The 19,555-nt window shown below is 41.3% G+C and overlaps 1 protein-coding gene and 1 pseudogene across 2 annotated transcripts in view; one reads left to right on the forward strand and one right to left on the reverse strand.

Moving 5' to 3' along the window:
* The window catches only part of FOCAD (focadhesin), a 148,784-nt gene that overhangs the window by 106,718 nt on the left and 22,511 nt on the right, over positions 1–19,555 (forward strand). For both annotated transcript variants that reach the window (XM_066613797.1, XM_066613796.1), the window contains exons 23-32: positions 806–894; positions 2,602–2,643; positions 3,385–3,493; positions 4,126–4,242; positions 6,801–7,039; positions 8,651–8,740; positions 13,820–13,967; positions 14,120–14,239; positions 16,415–16,537; positions 17,789–17,866. In XM_066613797.1, the coding sequence (XP_066469894.1) occupies positions 806–894; positions 2,602–2,643; positions 3,385–3,493; positions 4,126–4,242; positions 6,801–7,039; positions 8,651–8,740; positions 13,820–13,967; positions 14,120–14,239; positions 16,415–16,537; positions 17,789–17,866 (1,155 nt within the window). The remainder of the gene's footprint in view (positions 1–805; positions 895–2,601; positions 2,644–3,384; positions 3,494–4,125; positions 4,243–6,800; positions 7,040–8,650; positions 8,741–13,819; positions 13,968–14,119; positions 14,240–16,414; positions 16,538–17,788; positions 17,867–19,555) is intronic.
* Positions 16,969–17,088, reverse strand: LOC136642424 (5S ribosomal RNA; annotated as a pseudogene).

Here is a 19,555-nt window from a genome sequence, read left to right on the forward strand (position 1 = left end):
CCTATCCAAACCTGGTTGTTCTGGGAAAACATGGCAATGTGAACTTGCCGTAAATTTCTTACTGTCATAGGGGCTTCTGTAATAGAAGCTTTATCTGATTTTTAGAGCCACTTTTGTAGGAAATGGTATTCATATTTAAGTATGATGAATGACTACAACAAATGCTTGGTCTCGTAAACTTCCTCGCAAAAATTTAATAACGCATATAAAAGAGCCATTCTAAACTTGTAGGTCACAGCCTTGCAGTTCGTTTCCAAGAAATTGTCTTTTTCCCATTTTCTTGGTGTCCTTTATTGGGAAACTTACTTCCTTTAGATTCTAGGATCACATTATATAAAAACTGCTGTGATTAATTCAACAGGATCTTATTTTTAAGGAAGTATTGTGTGTATAGGAAATCATGGTGGGGGAAAGATCCTCATCACATTTTTGTTTAATAACATAGGTAACTCTTGCTCTTCCAATACCATTGTATTCCCAGTCTCAGAACTTACAAACCTACAGAAATGTCCAAGTATGTGGTGTTAAGTTTCCTTTCAAGTCAGTGAATGGTAATTGATAAAGCAAATGATTTTATCTCAGCCTATAGCATAGATCCAGTCTCATTCCTCCAAAGTAAAAACTAGAACTCCATCACTTAACACATAGTTTATTACACTGGTAGGGCCCATAAAGGGCAATTTGATTTGATTGTAGAGTGGACCTCAGGGGAAAGGTTACATCTGTTATGTGAGTGTTCCCCATAGACTTCTCTGGATTACTCTCCATGTAAGGTCTCCTGCTGATTTATGTTGTGCTTGTGTAGGGACGGCAAGCAGAGTTGGAGATGCAGTTAAAGCATGGAAAAGAAGGACCTGCAGAAGTGCAATACAAACAGTTTACAGCCTGGCTCTGGTAAGAGATTGACTGTCTGCTCCTCATCACTTGAAATGTTGGTGGGTAAGAGGAGGAAAGAGCAAGGAGAGCACTTCAAAGGATTGAAAGTTGCAACTGTTACTGACTGTACAAGTGTTGATGATGAAAGCCAGATATGATCTTCAGTTTAAAGGGAAACTGCAAAGGCAAGGTATTGTATGTTAGAATGGCTTTATCTACTGGTCCTTTATATGGTGACTGGGAAATTATGGCAGTGGGAGTGGCAATACATTTGACAGCCAATTGCTTTGCTTTGGTGTAGATATATTTTAACAAGTGCTCAGTGGACTGATAGAAAAGGTGTTTGTCTTTTAAAATATCACTTGATCTGATGTCTAAGCTTAAATTTCTTAGACGGAAATGCTTGATATAACTGAATGTGGTTAATTGTGACTCTCTCAAGACATTCACAGATGGAAAAAGATTCAGTTGTCCTGGTTTCCTGGAATGTCAGCAATAAAGTAGTCCCATCCTTCTAAACTTCCTTTTTTATTTCTTTCTTTCAGTGTATTTCAGAGAACTGAAAAGTAGGCAAAAAAGTTCTCCATGAATTTATTTAGAAAAGTAGGTGGTTCAGAATAGAGGGTAAAATCTAGGTGTCTGTGGATAAAGGTGACTGCTACCTACCCAATTTACTATTATGACGTTGCGTACCTCGTTGGCCAACATATTAGATTTCTCAGGGTAAAAGCAATGTGTTGTATAAGTTTGCACCATTAAATCTTAGTTGCATTGTCTTGGAGATAGGAGGATATGACTCACATAAAGCAATTTTGTATCAGCATCTGAAGTCATGGGAGAGGAATAGGGGAAATTTAGCCCAGGGCACTCCTATTTTGCTTCAGTGAGAAACGATACGTTCAGTTGAGATGGTCAGGGGTGAGGGATGATTATTTAACTGGAATGCACAAAATCACTATGTTTTAATATATTTTCATTTGTAGTTCTTAACTCTCATTTTAAACTGCCTTTAACTCTGTTTGTGTGGGGACAGGTGGCATATACATGTGATAAATCAATAAATTCATGAATGTGGTTTTAGAATGGTGGTTTATTACTAGAGGAAATAGATGACAAAAAACTGGAAGGTTGGACTCAATCTTGGTTTTAGTATGTTTGTTTGGATTCAATGGTGAAAAAAAAAATTCTTTCTACAGTTATAGAGTGGTTGTTTTTGGAGCATTGTGGAATTGGATAAGCTTTCCAGTTACAATTCTTTGAAGATCTGGAGCAGTTTGATTAAGTAACAGACAAATGGATTTTAAATTGTTTTTTTGGAACACACATCACAGTTGTATAAGACTGGAAAGAAATTTATCTCTTTTTTTCTCTAGAGATTAGAATGTAAGCCAATTTAAAAATAAAAATTATCCACCCATGAATCTGAGCGTGTGGTTTAGTTACTGAAAAAAAAATCAAAACAATGCTGTCCCATTATCTAAAATGTTATCTGGGTGCACAGGAACACACAAAACTCGTATATGTGTATTATATGTATATAGATGCAAAGGACAGATTGATATTCAAATTCATGGGATTAACAAAACAGGCTACTTTCACGCTACCAAGTAGGCTGAAATTTGCTAATGACACAATGTGAAACATGCTTCATAAATATTGAGTAGTAGATGTATCTCCTTTTAGAGTATGATTTCATTTAAAATTTGTTTTTTTCTCTTTCACCAGGGTGAGAGACATGCTAACTGATGTAATCAAGGGTACTTCAAAGTAAGATTTTTAAAATTAATAAGTGAAAAATATTTCTTTGGGATGTACTTTTCCTTTTTACCAACTTAGAGTAATAGGGCAGCCAGTCTCCCTTTGGTTGGTCTTCTCTTTTGTTGCACAGGATCTCTTAAGGATGAATGTTATTAGGAGGGGAGGAGCCTCCCTTATAAATGTATGTCCTGTTTTGCTTGAAGCCATGAAATCCAGCAGAAAGAAAGCTCCCTTTTCTTAACAGGGTGGTGAGGAGTGCGCTTTGCAAAAACACATTGCTGCTTATGCTACACACTACCATATCAACAGTTGAGAGAACCAGCAAAAAGTCTGACAGTTCAGTCAGGATGATGAATTGGCATTACTAAATGGTCTTATAATGAAATAGGATTGGCTTTGTGATGATGTGACAACACCGGACTGCCCATTTAATCCCTAATTGCTATGCAGTTGTTGTCTAAAGAAGTATAGGTGGGTCCCCATATCTGTGGGGGTTCCGTTCCAGCCTGCCCCCCACAGATAAGGAAACCGCGGATATGGGGAAAGTTATATAAATATCAGCCCCCATCTGTGTGCACCCTGCTCTAGTAGTCTTAACTACTACACCACACTGTTGAAACATTTTGAGTATCATCTCTTAAATGATAGCCTAGTGACAGACAACCTTCCTTCAGTTTTCTTCTGATTTTTCAAACAGCACCCCATTTTTTTGTTTTCTTTCATTCCCAACTGATTTATCATCTTCAACAGGGATAGCCCAGTGGTAAAAGGAAATTGCATTCTGGCCTTAACAGGCCTTGCAGTTGCTGTATCAAAACACGAAAAGGGGCTTTCTTCAGACACTGAAGAAGCACTTGATGTAAGTTAACATTTTTAATAACATCTGTTGTAACGTTCAACAAATAAATTTGAAGGTTAGTGTGCTCAGAATGTGCAATGTCTCCCTCAGTGCAGGTACCAAATGCTGTAATTTTGTTTGAATTTGCCTGAAATTTCATTTGAAAATGCGCAGTTTTTCTCTATTTCTGGAACAAAACCTGGCGTGCTAATTAGCACAATTTAGATACTTGTCTAAGTACAACTGCAGTTCTAATCATGTTTACCTGGAAGTAAGCCCTATTGAAATCACTGGTATTTGCCTCAAGTAAATGTGGCTAGTATTGTGCTGTTAGTCTTTAGAACCTCTAGAAATAGAACCTCTTCGATGCATATGTTTTGTTGCGTAAATATTTGTGTACTTGCACACACATCTGCTTGGCCATGTCTTAAGAAATAACTAGACAATTACTAGAATTTAGTAGTTCTTGATAATAATGAATAATAAATTTAGAGAATTCCTAATTTCAGGAAACTATTTCTCACAGCTAGCACATTAGTCTGTGAATTTCTGTCCTTTCCTAAAACGTGATCCAAAACTAAACTCAGAAGTGGAAGACTATCTCAATGGGTTTGGGTTACCAGATGCTTATGATACTTTTCTTATTGCTTCAGATTGAGCCAGACTTTCTTCCAACAAAACATTGGATCTCCATGGTGATAGATACCCTTCTTAGTATTGTAGACAGTCACTATCGTCCCAAGGGACGGGTCTTCCCATGGTTTTATCAGGTAAGTACATAAGGATTTATAGATTATATAAAATAAATTCAGTTGTGCTTATTGTACTTGGTTACATTTGGGAAATAAATATATGGAGACTGAAATCTGAATTGAAGAAATCAGATGGACTCTGAAAATAATAGTACAGTATTACAGATAACATCTCAAAATGTGTAAATAAAGGACAAGGAGGGTTAAAGTAACCCTAAACTGGATATTTAGCAGCACTGGGTAAGTTAGAGTGGCTTTTACAGAGACATGAATGGGTGAGCTGCAGTAGCTTCTGAGGACTTAACAGATAGTGCTATCTGAGGTACACAATATGTAACAAGTGACTTGGGAGGAGCTGCTGAAAATGACATTGCTGTATCATGTTCTTTTCTATGTTATCTTACACTTAAGATGATATACTCTGTGTTGTGGCATCGTCATATTGATGGTGCTCTGAGTAGAGGACTATATGTGGAGCAGGGAATCCAATAACATGACAGCAGCATGACATATGATCTAAAATATTATGAAAGTGAGGGGAAGAACTTGACTCAGGTATGTCATTTTTGGTGGCATCCTTGCTTTGTGAGCATCATATACAGGGGGGCCCTGTATCTGTGGATTCACTTATCCACAGATGCAGGGACCCCCTGCATCCCCCCATACCCTCTGGAGGCTCTTCTGAGCCCTCCAGTGGCTGCGTGCATCTGCCTGTTCCCTCTGTGGGACTCAGAATGGCCGTTTGGAATGAAAAGATGTTACTTCCATTTTTTCTGTAAAACCAGAAATGATGTTTTCAAACCTTTAAAAGGTGTTAGGACGGCTGGAGAAGCCCCATGGGACAGTGTTTTGGAATGGAACCCTCACAGATATGGGGCACACCTGTAGTTTCAATGTACCAGACAGTTTGATGGACTGCAGTGTTACATTTTGAGGGTTGCTATTTCAGTATGTTATTTAAATATTTTACTATGGTGGGGATCATTAGCTGTTTGTCAGTTTCCTTAGAGCACAATCCTGAAGTGGCGCTGTGCTGGCTCAAGCCCCCTGTGCCAGCCCAGGAGTGTTGCAAACGTGCGGTAAAGCATGTTTGCATCTACTCTCAAACCGGCAAGGCTGGCACGAGAACATGTGCTGGCCTGCCAGTTGGCTCCCTGCCTGAAGAGGCTAAGTTTGCTCTCGCCTGGGCAGGCTGGCACTGGGGGTGGGAGAGAGTGGCAGGAGGGCAGAACAGAGGCAGGGAAGGGGAGTTTTTGGCTGGGGGAGGGCAAACAGGGAGGTAGATCAGATCTGGCATCGGCCACTGCATCACAAGTTGAATCCTAACCCCTGCTCCCTGAAGCCTTACACATGAAATTGCTGACGCAGAACTGAATAACCTCATGGGGCACAACATGGGGTAAAGGGAAAAAATTCCCTTAGCCCAAGTTGCCCTCCAGCTGGCACCTGCCTTGTGCTGGATACGCGGCAGGCCACTCAGCCTACCTGTTCAGCGCAATTTATGATTGGGCTGCCCAGCGGATAGCACAAAAGGATCCCTGGGCCAGAAAGATATTGCGACACAGTCTTGAGAAGAGGAAAAAGATTGTCTTATAATTATTATTATTAAAAATATTTATATACTGCTTTTCAACAAAAAATGTTCACAAAGTGGTTTAGAGAGGAAATGAAATAACTAAATGGCTCCCTGTTGCGAAAGGACTCTCAGTCCAAAAAGATACAGAAGAAACATCAGCAAACAGCCACTAGAAAAGACACTGTACAGAGATAAAGAGGGACAGTTACTCTTCCCCTGCTGAATATCAAATGAGCAGCACTTGCAAAAGTGCCTCTTAATCATTTAGCAGGGGGTAACTTTCAGCTGATGCCGTGAGCCCCTGCGTTGCCTCAACGTGTCTAATGTCACTTTTTGACAGTGCATACATTCGTCCCGCCTGTGGTAGGTGGAATGAGATTGCACCGTTTGTTGTCTGAATGTGGGTTTTAGGAGTCCATTGCTCTGCTTATAATTTTAGAAAAGAAGTTGTAATGAATTATTCTAAGGTATCGTGAGTGCACAAAAGGAAGTACAGTATGCAATACTTTTTTGAATAAATGTATATTTTGAAATGAATATAATTGATTTATTTTAAAGGCTTTTTTAAACCTCCAGCATTAGAGAGTGTTTCTATGCTTGACACATTCCTTCTATTGGTGCAGCATTTCCTTCCCCCTCCCATTCCCCCTTCTCATGCTTTCTTCTTGGTAAATTCCAGTAAAGGCATAATTATGGAATTAATTAACATTCACAGTGACATTTTTATTTACATATACAGGAACAGGGTCATACAGTCCCATCTGTTTTTCAAGTGCAGATTCACTTGTATTTTCTCCCTGGAAAGCATACGAATTGCTTACTTCAGGGTTTTGAAAGAAAACACTGGTAAAAGCAATTGACGGTTTCCTTTTCAAATAAATTGTAAGTGTAGCTGAAGTTCTTATTTTGCAATTCCTGCAGTGCTGTACAGGTGATGAATTTCCTTCCTGTCAGAAAAGAATAAAATAAGAATCTTTGGGGATTTTATTTTGTCTCCTAGAAATCCTACTCAGGGGAAAATACCGCCAGTGCAATTGCTTGTTCCTGTGCAGCAATGGCTTTGTCTCTCTTGGTGCCGGTTTTTATTGTATCCTACAAGGAGAAGGTTGAGGAAGTCCTGAATATACTGGTTGCCAAGTTACCTGGGAAACCAAATGCGGATGAATCTCAGGCTGTTCAAATTCACATGGGCCTTGCTTTGGGGATGTTTATCTCACGGTTATGTGAAGAGAAAGTCAGGTATGGATTACCTTGTGCAGCAGGTGTGTAAATAACTTTTTCCCCTCCCATGTGAAGCATTTAAATTATGCAGAGCGACATGTTTACATTTCTGCACTTAATGATTCCCAAGGTGTTCTGTAAGACAATTTCATTATCCCTTACTTCCTTGGCCTCCCCATCTTCATTCCCAATGTGCTATTTCAATGTAACATGGTTGACAACCTTCAGTCTCGAAAGACTATGGTATAAGCCTACAGCACCCGGTATTCCCAGGCGGTCTCCCATCCAAGTACTAACCAGGCCTGACCCTGCTTAGCTTCCAAGATCAGACAAGATCAGGCATCTGCAGGGTAACAGTTGCTGCTACAATGGTAACATATTCAGTTAATTTATTCATGGTCTCTTCAGGTTGATGTGGTGCCTGAAGCCCCTTCTCATGTTACATTCAAGGTGCAGGAGCCCTTGCAATATGTCTCCTCCTTGTGCTGTGAAAATAAAACCAGGAGTTCCAGGCCACATGGGCAGAGTTTGTGGTGCAGTTCTCCCCACATTAATATTGCTCCATATTTCCAAGTGGGGTAGTGCTCATATAGAGAGGACCATCAGTGCTTGCTTCATTCATTCATTCATTCATTCATTCATTCATTCAACAAGCCAACAGCAGCAAAGAAATAAGGCATGCTGCAATGCCTTTCACACTGTTGACATAATTTGAGGTGCACTTGCAGCTGTTTTACACATTATGCAGCATGAAAAAGAATTCTAGACTGTTCCACTTCATAATTCAGGGGTGTGGGGGAAGATCTGTGTGATTTTTTTTTTAAATTGGTTCCTGTGTAAAAAAGTTACTTACATGTGGTAAACGAGCCTAGAAAGAGGCTATACCAACTTTCTTCTTACAATGCTAGTTTCCTACTTGCAGATAATGTTTCTTTAAGTTGTAAATAATCAGAACCGTAGCCTCCCTTCATCTAATGTGGCAGGGCCGAAGAATGCTTTGTAATTCTACATTACTTATAAAATGGCAGTATGTGGTGTAAAATCTATGCAGTCACAGACCCAAATTTCCCTGCGTTTGTTATTTAGTGGCTTCCCGTGCCACCAAAACAACTTCAGGTTTCTCAGTTTTCATGTTGTTATTTTTGGTCTTCCCCCAGGCTTTGACCACTTCCCCAATATTTGTCCCTGACTTCTCTTGCTAGAAAGTAGGATCCAAGCAGTAGTACCCCATTACTGGGCTGACCATAGAGCAGTGGTTCTCAAACTTTTTAGCATCGGGACCCACTTTTTAGACCCACTGTTGGGACCCACTAGAAGTGATGTCATTACCCTGAAAATGATGTCATGGCAGGAAGTGGTTATAATAATAAAATTATTAATATTAGTTACAACTGTAGGTGATGATTAGTCATTTGTGGCGGTCCTATGATTATACATAGTATATGAGTTGATTTGGTTCCGATTAGGGTTTGTCTAATAACCACCACACTATTATTTGGATGAATACATGCACCTTCATAATTGCAACTTACAATATGTTATGCAAAAAAGTGCAGCTGATTGTAATACTAGCAATATCATTAGTATTGAAAAGGCAGAAAATTACTTCATGGAATATCTGTCTTGTAGTGATGTACCTGGCAATCAAATGAATGTTCTGTTGATGAAATCCCTGGATACATTAGAGGACTGTTGTTTTGACACAAGTCTAGAATACAAGTAAGTATATTCTATAGTTTTCTGCAATCTGACTGGGTGCACCGGTAGGCTATAGTGGTTGCTTTTGAATTGGGGAGCCCTGAGTTCAAATCCCTGCTTATCCATTAGGCTCTTAACAGTAGCATTCCCAGAGGGGATCAAAGTGCTAGGTTTTGCAGGCGCCTCAATGCGCCATGTAAGCAGCCCCTCCTTTAGCCTTTAGGGCTATTCCCGGTAGCAAGAGCAACGCAGAGAAGCTTCACACAGCTCCTTTATCTGCAAGAAATATTCTGTTAACTTATGAAGATGGGTTATAAAGAATGGATGAAGGGAAATGTATTTAGCCCTGCTGAGCAGCAAGTTTAGTCTCCACTCCAGGCGTTGAAGGAAAGACTGGCAAGGCTGAACATTTATAAAGTCATACAACTCCAAAGTCAGTTTGCTGGCCCATATAGAGTTGCATCACTCTAACAATTTTGAGGTATATTAGAATCTATTAAGGCAATTGGTGTGTTTCAGAAAATGGTGTCCTGGGTGTAAAAGTCTTTAGTCCCTGCTATTAGAGATATTTTCATAGTTTTTGCTTTCAAAATTTATTTAGCTTGCAAGGCACTGATGAATCAATTCTGATGCCCAACTAAAAGCAAGCGGAATCTCTCTCTCTCTCTCTCTCTCTCTCTCTCTCTCTCTCTCTCTCTCTCTCTCTCTCTCTCTCTCTCTCTCTCTCTCTCTCTCATATATTTCTGTTTTGGGTGATAATGAGACTGACAAGGGACCAGCACTGTTCTCAATGTATGGTGTTTATTTTTATTTTTCACATTTTATACTACCCTTCCTCCAAGGAGCTCAGGGTGACGTATGATTCCTACCCTCCTTTTTTTTCCTCACAACAAGCCTGTGAGGTAGGTGAGGCTGAGAGACAGTGACTGTCCCAAGATCATGCGGGAAGCTTCATGGCTGAATGAGGGAGCTGAACGTTGATCTTACGTTTGTTCTGTTATTGCTTGAGGTCCTCATGCAATTTTAATTTGTTTTCATTTTTACAAGCAAACTTGCAAGCTTGCTTAGTTTTCTGAGGCTTGCACCTGCAAGACTTCATTGGGTCATCATCAAGGCTGTGAGGTTCTTTTGGGGAGGAAACACATTCCCAGATTCAGATACAGGCATGCCCCCATGTCCATTTAGAACCCGCTGTGATACCTGAATCCGTGGATACAAGGGAACGCCCCCCACCCTCTGGAGGTGAGGGGAGCTGGGCTCCTCTCACCTCTGGAGGCTTTCTGAGGCCTATAGAGGCCAGGCACAGCCGCTTTAGTTCTCAGAATGGCCGAAAAGGTCAAAAAAGTGACTTTGATTTTACAGTAAAACCAACAGTAACATTTTAAATGCCTTGTAAGGGCCCAGGGAAGCAATGGAGGCTGTGCGGGGGGTGGGGGTCAGGCATGGATCCAATCCATGGTTAAGTGAAACCACGAATTCAGAATCTGTGGATACAGGGGACCCCTGTATTGGATTTTGAGGTTGGTTTGAAGTTCATTTCAGCTCCCTGCATTTAAAGAATTTTCTGTGGGGCAACGCTGTGCTGGCCAAGGCTGCTGGTCAAGGCTAGATAATCTTAACATTCAGGTTTCCAGTGGTTTGCTGTTTCCAATTGAATCATTTATGCTTGCCCTAGCTATGACAGGGTATAAAGCCAAATAAATCAGTGCATTGCCAAACTCTTCCGTCTGAGCATTCCCTTTCCTTTTTGCCTAATTTAATGCACTATGGATATCCTTATAAGCCCCAGGAATGTACTTGCCTTCCTACGGTCTTTGCCTCTTCATAGGTCAGATTCTCTGCAAATCTGAGTCTTGGAAATAGAGGCAAATATCCAGACATGCAAATAAATATAAGTGTATGCAGATTCAGTGTTTTCTTGGCATAGACTATGGACTTGTCTTTGGCACTGAATCGATGCAGCCCTCACTCTAATCTGAGCCTAGTTTAGAATCGGATTGGCATTGCTCTGCTCTTGTCTGGCATAGTGCAAGGCACATATGGCAAAAGGGAGCTGTATCAGCTGCATCGCTTTACATACCCACTGCTTCGTGTTTGAGTGCCCATGTAGCTTCAGATAAAAGCTTTGCAGTCGTAGCCAAATTAGCCTCTTCTGCCAGCCAAGAGCAGATGGAACATTGAGACAATAGGGTGGAGGAGATGAAAGATTAAAGATCTTTCCCCTCCTGTTTGGAGTGTGGGAAAAAGTGAAATAAATAAAACCCCAATTAAGAACACTGTGTGGTACAACCTCCAAGGTGACACAAACATTTTTACTTTTATGAGTCTTGGATCTTTTTGTCCCATTTTATGGTAGATTCTTTAAAAACCATGAGAGTGGCAGAGAACCAGTGTTATTGCTTCATCTTTGTAAGTTACTATACAAGTTACTATGCCTGTGTTGTGTTGTAGTGTTTCACTTCTGCTTCATGTCTTCCACGTAGAAGAGATTCTCTACCACAGCCTGCCTATTCTCTACTATTCTCTACCACAGTCTGTCTTAATAACCTAGAGTAGAGGTGCCTCATTCCTTATTCACAGGGTGGAAGTCTCAGTCCTTCCAGACAGAGAGCTGGAAAGCCAAAGTGAATTTTTCTACACAACCAGGTGGTGCTAGTGCCATCTAGCAGAGAGAGCGTCACTGATACGGAGTGTGCATGCTTCAACCTGGCCTAGCATTGTATACAAAAGAGATGTGATGACTGAACATTGAACCACACTCTTTCTTGCAGCGTTTCAAAACTCATCTCCATTGTGAAAACTGTCTATTCCTACTCTCTGTTTCCTATTTTAACTAGTTGCTGATCTACAGTATAAGGCCACCCATCCTCTTATACCATCGCTGCTAAATTTTTCTCAGGAGTCTTAGATGAGGGGCTTGGTCAAAAGCTTTTTGGGAATGCAAGTATACCAGATCACTCCTAGCTACATACTTGTTGGCATTTTGTAAGAATTCCGAACGGTGGGTTACGCAGGACATCTCTTTGCAATATGTGTGTTATTCTTCAACAGAGTTTGTTCTTATATATGTCTAATAATTCCAGGTTTAGTAACATTTTCCACCAATTTACTTGGAACTGAGTGCAGGCTAACTTTTCTAATTTTCTGGTTCTCCCTGGATTCCTTTTTTGAAACTGGCGTTACATTGGCTACTTTCCATACTTTTATTAAGAAAGCTCATTTTTTTGACAAATTGCATACATGTGTTAGAGGAGTTTTTCTCAAACATTTTCACACTAAGACCCAGCTTTTAGAATGACAATCTGTCGGAACCCACCAGAAGTGATGTCATTAACCTGGAAGTTATGTTGTGGCTTGAAGTGACATCATTAGTTTAGGCTTCGAACCTAAGTTACAATCATCCGAAGGGTCCATGACACAGCATACTCGAGCTGTTATTTTGCATAACTCGGAAGTCAACTTGGAATTCCAGCTCAGAAGTCAAAGCAGAATGCAGACTTGGATCCTTCTCCAACCACACAGCTTTCCCCCCTCTCCAGCATCCCACCTGTCCAGGGGAAAGCACCATGCCTTTCTCCCACTGGGAGCCCACCCTATCCAGCAGCTCTGTACCATATATTTTCAGCTCTGTATTTTCAATGGTGGCTGAGCTAGGTGCTATGTGACCCACCTGAAATTGGCTTGCAACCCGCCTAGTGGGTCCTGACGCACAGTTTGAGAAACACTATCTTAGATCAACAATTTCATATGGTTGCGGCAGGGGGAATAAAGCTTCTGAGTTCTTTTAGCAAGTGAATATAAATTTATCAGTTAGCTCTGAAATCCCAGATGAATACAAAGAATGTCTGAAAACAGGTATGTTTCCCCACTTTTCAGAAACACACCGGCGTTGCGTCATTTTCAACAAACACATTTAGGTGATGTCCGTGTTTAATGATAGGGCTCTGAGTTTTTGCATATTCACTAGACGTCTCACAAATGTATGTCAGCATTCCAACGATGGCTTGGATTATCCTCTGACAGCCTGGGAGAGGATCCCATATCCTCCTTTTGAAAGTAGCAGTATCAAGTGCCAGAAAATGAATATTCCCATTTTTAACCGGAATGAGATGGAGAATGAACATTTCTTTTAAAAGAATTACTACAGTGATCCTGAAGGAGAAGAAATGCAGTTAAATATGTGGGTCAAATTCTTTGTTTAGCTTAGAAAGCTTTGTAATGTTTATTATGGACGCCCCAAGTACCCATTGTAAAAAGCCTATCTCCGATATATTGCTGCCATCTAGTGGGGAAGAGAATGTCATTTTCTTTTTGTTAGTGTGCCATAACAAATAGTTATATGCTGGTCATTTTCCCTAAAGAGAAACATTAGAGACTCACTCTAATGTCTCTCAGTGCCTATTTGCGCCACTGGAAATTTGTGGAAATGGATCAGTAGCAGGGAAATGATTACACCTATGAAAAGAAGGTATAGATATTCACTTTGTTGTTATACAAAGCAAAAAAGGTGTTGATGAAAACTGTGCACAGAACCTGTGTACAGGGTGGGCCTTATCATGAAACAATGTGAAATGGTCGTGTGGAGTGGTAGAGTTGAAAGGGATGGTACGGTGAACAGACAAGACACCCAGCCTGTCTGCCCTGCCCTCTCCAGTCTGCCACTCCAATACTCTTCTGACTTTCTGAGAGCCTGACTTGTCATCCTGTTTTAATTGTGAGATACCAGTGTATTTACAAGTATTACCACAGTTGCGTATGACAGGACCACATGAAAGTGGCTTCCCTAGTGTCAGGATAATGTAGCAATCAAGTCTTAGGGCCAAAATACAAGTTGTGTTAAACACAGTTTGCCCTTCGGCTTTTATTTTGGTAAATAGCAGTCAAAAGAGCGGGAAAGCTACCAGGATCAGCACCATGGCGGCACTTGTTTACCCTTTCATTCCACACAGTGATCCAAATATTCTCCCACCCCCCCCCCCAAAAAAAAAATCCGCGGGGAGGACCTTTATTCTTTGTTATGAAAAACGTTGGCGTTCTGTGTACATTGTTAAAATATACTTTCTAGGCTTACTTAACTTTTCTTTCTAACTCTGTTTTAAGCACCGGATGTATCCTGGGTGTAGGACTTGTTCTGTCACTGATGAGTTGCAGCAGCCAAATAGATGCTCAGCATCATGTCTCTGCTTCCCTGAGTAAACTTTGCAAATACTTGGATGACGCAGAAGACCAGAGCAGAACATTCCAGGAGGTAAAATGGCATTTCACACTCTTCTCCTGCATTTACTGCCCTCTCCATTTTTCCTTCAATGTAAATTTGGACTTCCTGGAGTCATCTGTATATAAAAAATCTCTCTGGCTCACAGTTAAATTATACGGTTTGTATTTTTTTTCTTTACCCAGGTTCTTGCCTACTCAGTTGCCTGTGCCTGTGTCTCTGCTTTCAGTGCTAGACTCATTGAGGCTGCAGAAGCTGAGAAAGTCATGAACAAGCTGCAGAAATTGGTAGAAACAAATCAGCAGGTTGTATCCAAAGTCCTTGTGATCATGTCTTTCATATTTATTCAGTGAGAATTTCTAATTATTTTTTAATTATTTGTTTAGAAGTACTTTTTAATTATTAGTTTAGAACAGTGTTTCCCAAACTCCTACATGGGAGTTGAGAGTACTGTAAGTGTATGTGGACGCGGGAGACCATGCTGCTGCCAGCGATGGAAGGGGAATCTTTTACTTACCTGCAGTCTTGGGTGGGTTCCAGGTTTTCTGGAAAACCTTCTGCAGGGCCCCCTGTGCCTGCAAAAGTCTTTAAAAGAAAAAAAGGACACTTCCAGTTTTTGCAACGGAACTAGAAGTGCCAGTTTTTCTTTTTTCTTTTTTAGACTTTTGCAGGCATGGGGAGCTCCATGGAGGACCCCCTGGACCCCTTCAGGACTGCAGTGTTGGTTGTAGGTAAGTAAAAAAAACAAAACCCTTCCATCCCCAACAGCAGCATGACCCTGGGGATAGCATTACTGCCTTCCCCCTCTCCGCCCTGTAAATGAGCAGGGACAAGTGCTTCCCTGGCTAGTGAGATGCAACCCATCAGTTTGGGAACCACTGGTTTAGAATACAGGTGAACATCACTTAGCGTCATTCCGGCCAGTGACAGCTTGCAGCTGACGGCCGCCACTGGTCCCTGTTCACCATCTCCCAAGCCTCACATGCCAAGGGAAGCCGTACTCTGGAGGCTTTTCTGAGCTTTGCAGAGGCAGCGTGCTTCTTTAATGTATATTTTTCCTCCCTCTCATGGCATATCTGCACTGCAGACATAGTGATTTAGCAGCAATTCCTTCTATCTAAGGGAAGTGTAGGTGCATGCAACTCTGACAGAATTCTTAGCACCTATAAGAAATAACTACAGTTCGCTGAATTTTTTTTTGGGGGGGGGGGGGTGAGGGAAGGAAGCCATGACAATTAAACTAATATCAAATTTGTATAACCCTCTTTATTTATGGGGGGACCACTGATACAGCCCAAGTGAAGAAAAATGAATTATGGGAATAGGTGACATTTTTCCAGAAAGATCGCTTGAGGATACTTATACAGGCTGTATTGTAACATATGCTTGCAGCTTGTTTGGGTTTGGGTTTTTTCTTTCTTTTTGATAATTCCCCATTAGAAATCTTATAATTGCATTTTTCCCCATGCTGCTCTTTTTCAAACATTGACATTGGCTGTTCATGTAGCGTGTAAAGAGTAGCAGAGGAGCAATGAGGGAAAAGAGAAGTGAGGCGTGACCAGGCAAGACATTGTGCCTGCAAGTCAGTCCTGCTGCTCTGTCCATTGCAGATAAATCCACTTGTAGGTAGGCATTTGGCAGTGACATCCCAAGTACCAAGCTTTAAGAGTACTGTGTTCCACACAATACCAATCCAGTTCTATTCACAGGCGTTGCAAAAACTTTCCCAGAGCAGAACAAAACCAAGGAAAGCTCAAATTAGGAATTTCAGCTAGTTAAGGGTGCAGCCTTTATGAGCAATTCCTATAATGTCATGGGACATGCCCCAAGACAACACCTGATGCAGAACTAGCAAAAGGAAAGACAATATATGGCAATATATGGTCTAATGTAATATTTGACCGGCTTTTCATATGGTTTAGCAATATCATGGGTGGCACTTTTCCCTGGGAAAAGAGTTCTGTTCAGGGTGGTTCCCCTACAATGAAGTAACACTTGATTGTCTTTGAACAGAAAGATCCTATAATTAGATATTACAAAAAATATAGGCTGCCACCAAAAATGGGACCCACCATGTCAACTTTGAATAATATAATGTTAGAGTTGGAAATGACCTTAGAGGTAATATAGTTCAATCCCCTGCTCAATGCAGGTAGTGACTACAGCAGCGAAAACCTACAGTGTGAGAGAGCCAACTATTGCTCAAGGCAGGCTGTTCCAGTACCAGCCAGCTCTTATAGTTAGGAAATGTTTCCTAATGTCTGGTCTAAATCTACTTCCCTGTATTTTCAAACCATTAATACTAATTCTGCCCTTGAGAGCCTCAGAGAGCAAATTCTCACAGATAGAGCAAGCCCTGTCTTCTGTGTCATCCTAGTACATTCAAAAAAGGATACTATTGCTTTTCTTGAATAAGTCACGGTGATCACAAATGGTCTTTCTAAGTTGCAACCATTCTTAGCTCTCATGTTTTGTTGCAGACACCTGGTTTTGCCCTAGCACTGGGGAGCATTGTTCATGGGCTGTCTGTCAGTGGACATGGGAAGGCAGAAGACCTCAGTAATAGGCTACTGCCTGCCTGGATGAAAATTGTACTTGCTGAGGTAGGGAACTGTGATTTTTATTGTTGCAGACGATCTGAGTCCATAATAGTCTTTAAAAATACTGTGCTCTACTGTATGTCATTTAGTGACCAAAAGTTTTAGAAGAAAATATATTCAAAGCAATAATCCATCTGCTGTTTTTAAATCATCATATAGTAATAGGACCATGAGGCATGTATGAATGGTGAGAAAGAACACTTTACAATGCACCCACTGCTGTCTTGTGGGTTGCTCATTACAAAGGAAGACTGAATGTGAAAGTCAAGCTGTCTTCTAGGAAAGTTTGTCTGCCATTACCAATCTTCTTACTGAAGAACTTCTATCACTGAGGGTTCTTTTGAATGCTGTTGGAAAAACAACTGGTTCAATGGATTAAAAATGCTGGGGTTCAGGTTGGTTGGCAACCTTCAGTCTCGAAAGACTATGGTATAAGCCTACAGCACCCGGTATTCCCAGGCGGTCTCCCATCCAAGTACTAACCAGGCCTGACCCTGCTTAGCTTCTGAGATGAGACGAGATCAGGCACATGCAGGGTAACAGTTGCTATAACTGTAGTGTATTTCAGCATGATGATAGCGATAGCCAATACAACAATGATGTTGACCTTGTCAAAATCTAACCCAGGGGTGTCAAACTTAAGGCCCGGGTGCCGGATGCAGCCCCCAGAAGCTTTTTATCCTGCCCCAGGCTCTCTGCTGCTGAGGTGTTACTGCTGAAATGGCAGCCCACTTGAAAATTGGGCTTTCCCAAATCTTGAAATATGATCAAGATTTGCGTATCTTCTCTTGTGTAATTTGCAGTTAATGAGTTCCTATAGGAGAACAAGGTCTGGCTTCTGGCCATTAGCTGCTTAATGATGTCACTTTCTGCTTAATGATGTCACTTCCGGCCTTCAGCAGGAGCCCTGAATGCTAACTTCAGCCCTCTGTATGAAATGACTTTGACACCCCTGGTCTAACCAATTAACGGCAGTAGCTTGACTGGTTAGAGCTACAGTCCTTTATATTTTAAGAATAGGTTAAACTTTGTTATGAAGGACCAAAACCCTAAATTTTCATAACCATACAGTTACGAAGGACCAAAACCCTAAATTCCTTATGCTTTTATATTTTTTCTGATAATCTATCATATGGTTGGTGGGGAAGAGAGAGTATCCTTGGACCAGATCTTTCTTGCAAAGAAGTAGATTATGTTGTTCCTTGTTCTGACCATACATTCACATGTTTCATGTTGGTTTTGCTTGGATTTCAGGGAGCCCCTACAATGGAACGGCTTGCAGCAGTTAATGGACTGGTCTCCATGGTGGGTTCCGAAGGAGCCATGATACAGGTAGACACACAAGTCTAGCAAATAGTTTTTAACTGAAATAAGTTCCTTTTAAAAAAGATGTTTAGGAAGACAACATTGTGACTGTATCATTTCACCTCAGCAGGGTTAGGGAAATCCCATTAGGCTGCTGACACACGTTCCTAAACAATACAAATATATGTACGATAGAACAGAAAAACCGTAAGTGGCATTTTCCTTTCATTTTTTCCAGTCCATGAGGCAAAAGGACTGTGGTTTTTAATCTGAGTGTGATTATTTATTGAGAGGTCAATATTTATTATTATTATTATTAATATTATTATTATTAATATATACATATATATCTGGACTTTCAGAAGGCGTTTGATACGGTCCCTCACCAAAGGCTACTGAAAAAACTCCACAGTCAGGGAATTAGAGGACAGGTCCTCTCATGGATTGAGAACTGGTTGAAGGCCAGGAAGCAGAGAGTGGGTGTCAATGGGCAATTTTCACAATGGAGAGAGGTGAAAAGCGGTGTGCCCCAAGGATCTGTCCTGGGACCGGTGCTTTTCAACCTCTTCATAAATGACCTGGAGACAGGGTTGAGCAGTGAAGTGGCTAAGTTTGCAGACAACACCAAACTTTTCCAAGGGGTGAAGACCAGAAGTGATTGTGAGGAGCTCCAGAAGGATCTCTTCAGACTGGCAGAATGGGCAGCAAAATGGCAGATGCGCTTCAATGTCAGTAAGTGTAAAGTCATGCACATTGGGGCAAAAAATCAAAACTTTAGATATAGGCTGATGGGTTCTGAGCTGTCTGTGACATATCAGGAGAGAGATCTTGGGGTGGTGGTGGACAGGTCGATGAAAGTGTCGACCCAATGTGCGGCAGCAGTGAAGAAGGCCAATTCTATGCTTGGGATCATTAGGAAGGGTATTGAGAACAAAACGGCTAGTATTATAATGCCGTTGTACAAATCTATGGTAAGGCCACACCTGGAGTATTGTGTCCAGTTCTGGTTGCTGCATCTCAAAAAAGACATAATGGAAAAGGTGCAAAAGAGAGCGACTAAGATGATTACGGGGCTGGGGCACCTTCCTTATGAGGAAAGGCTACGGCGTTTGGGCCTCTTCAGCCTAGAAAAGAGATGCCTGAGGGGGGACATGATTGAGACATACAAAATTATGCAGGGGATGGACAGAGTGGATAGGGAGATGCTCTTTACACTCTTACATAATACCAGAAGCAGGGGACATCCACTAAAATTGAGAGTTGGGCAGGTTAGGACAGACAAAAGAAAATATTTCTTTACTCAGCGCGTGGTCGGTCTGTGGAACTCCTTGCCACAGGATGTGGTGCTGGCGTCTAGCCTAGACGCCTTTAAAAGGGGATTGGACAAGTTTCTGGAGGAAAAATCCATTATGGGGTACAAGCCATGATGTTTATGCGCAACCTCCTGATTTTAGAAATGGGTTATGTCAGAATGCCAGATGCAAGGGAGGGCACCAGGATGAGGTCTCTTGTTATCTGGTGTGCTCCCTGGGGCATTTGGTGGGCCGCTGTGAGATACAGGAAGCTGGACTTAGATGGGCCTATGGCCTGATCCAGTGGGGCTGTTCTTATGTTCTTATGTTAGGTCTGAAAGTAGCTGAAAAACATCTCTGTGTTGGATACTGTATGTGTTTCTGTTGTTATGCAAGATGTGTGTCATGATCATTGCCCTGTGTG

This window comes from Tiliqua scincoides, chromosome 2, assembly GCF_035046505.1.
Source record: "Tiliqua scincoides isolate rTilSci1 chromosome 2, rTilSci1.hap2, whole genome shotgun sequence".
In the NCBI taxonomy this organism is placed as follows: Eukaryota; Metazoa; Chordata; class Lepidosauria; order Squamata; family Scincidae; genus Tiliqua; species Tiliqua scincoides.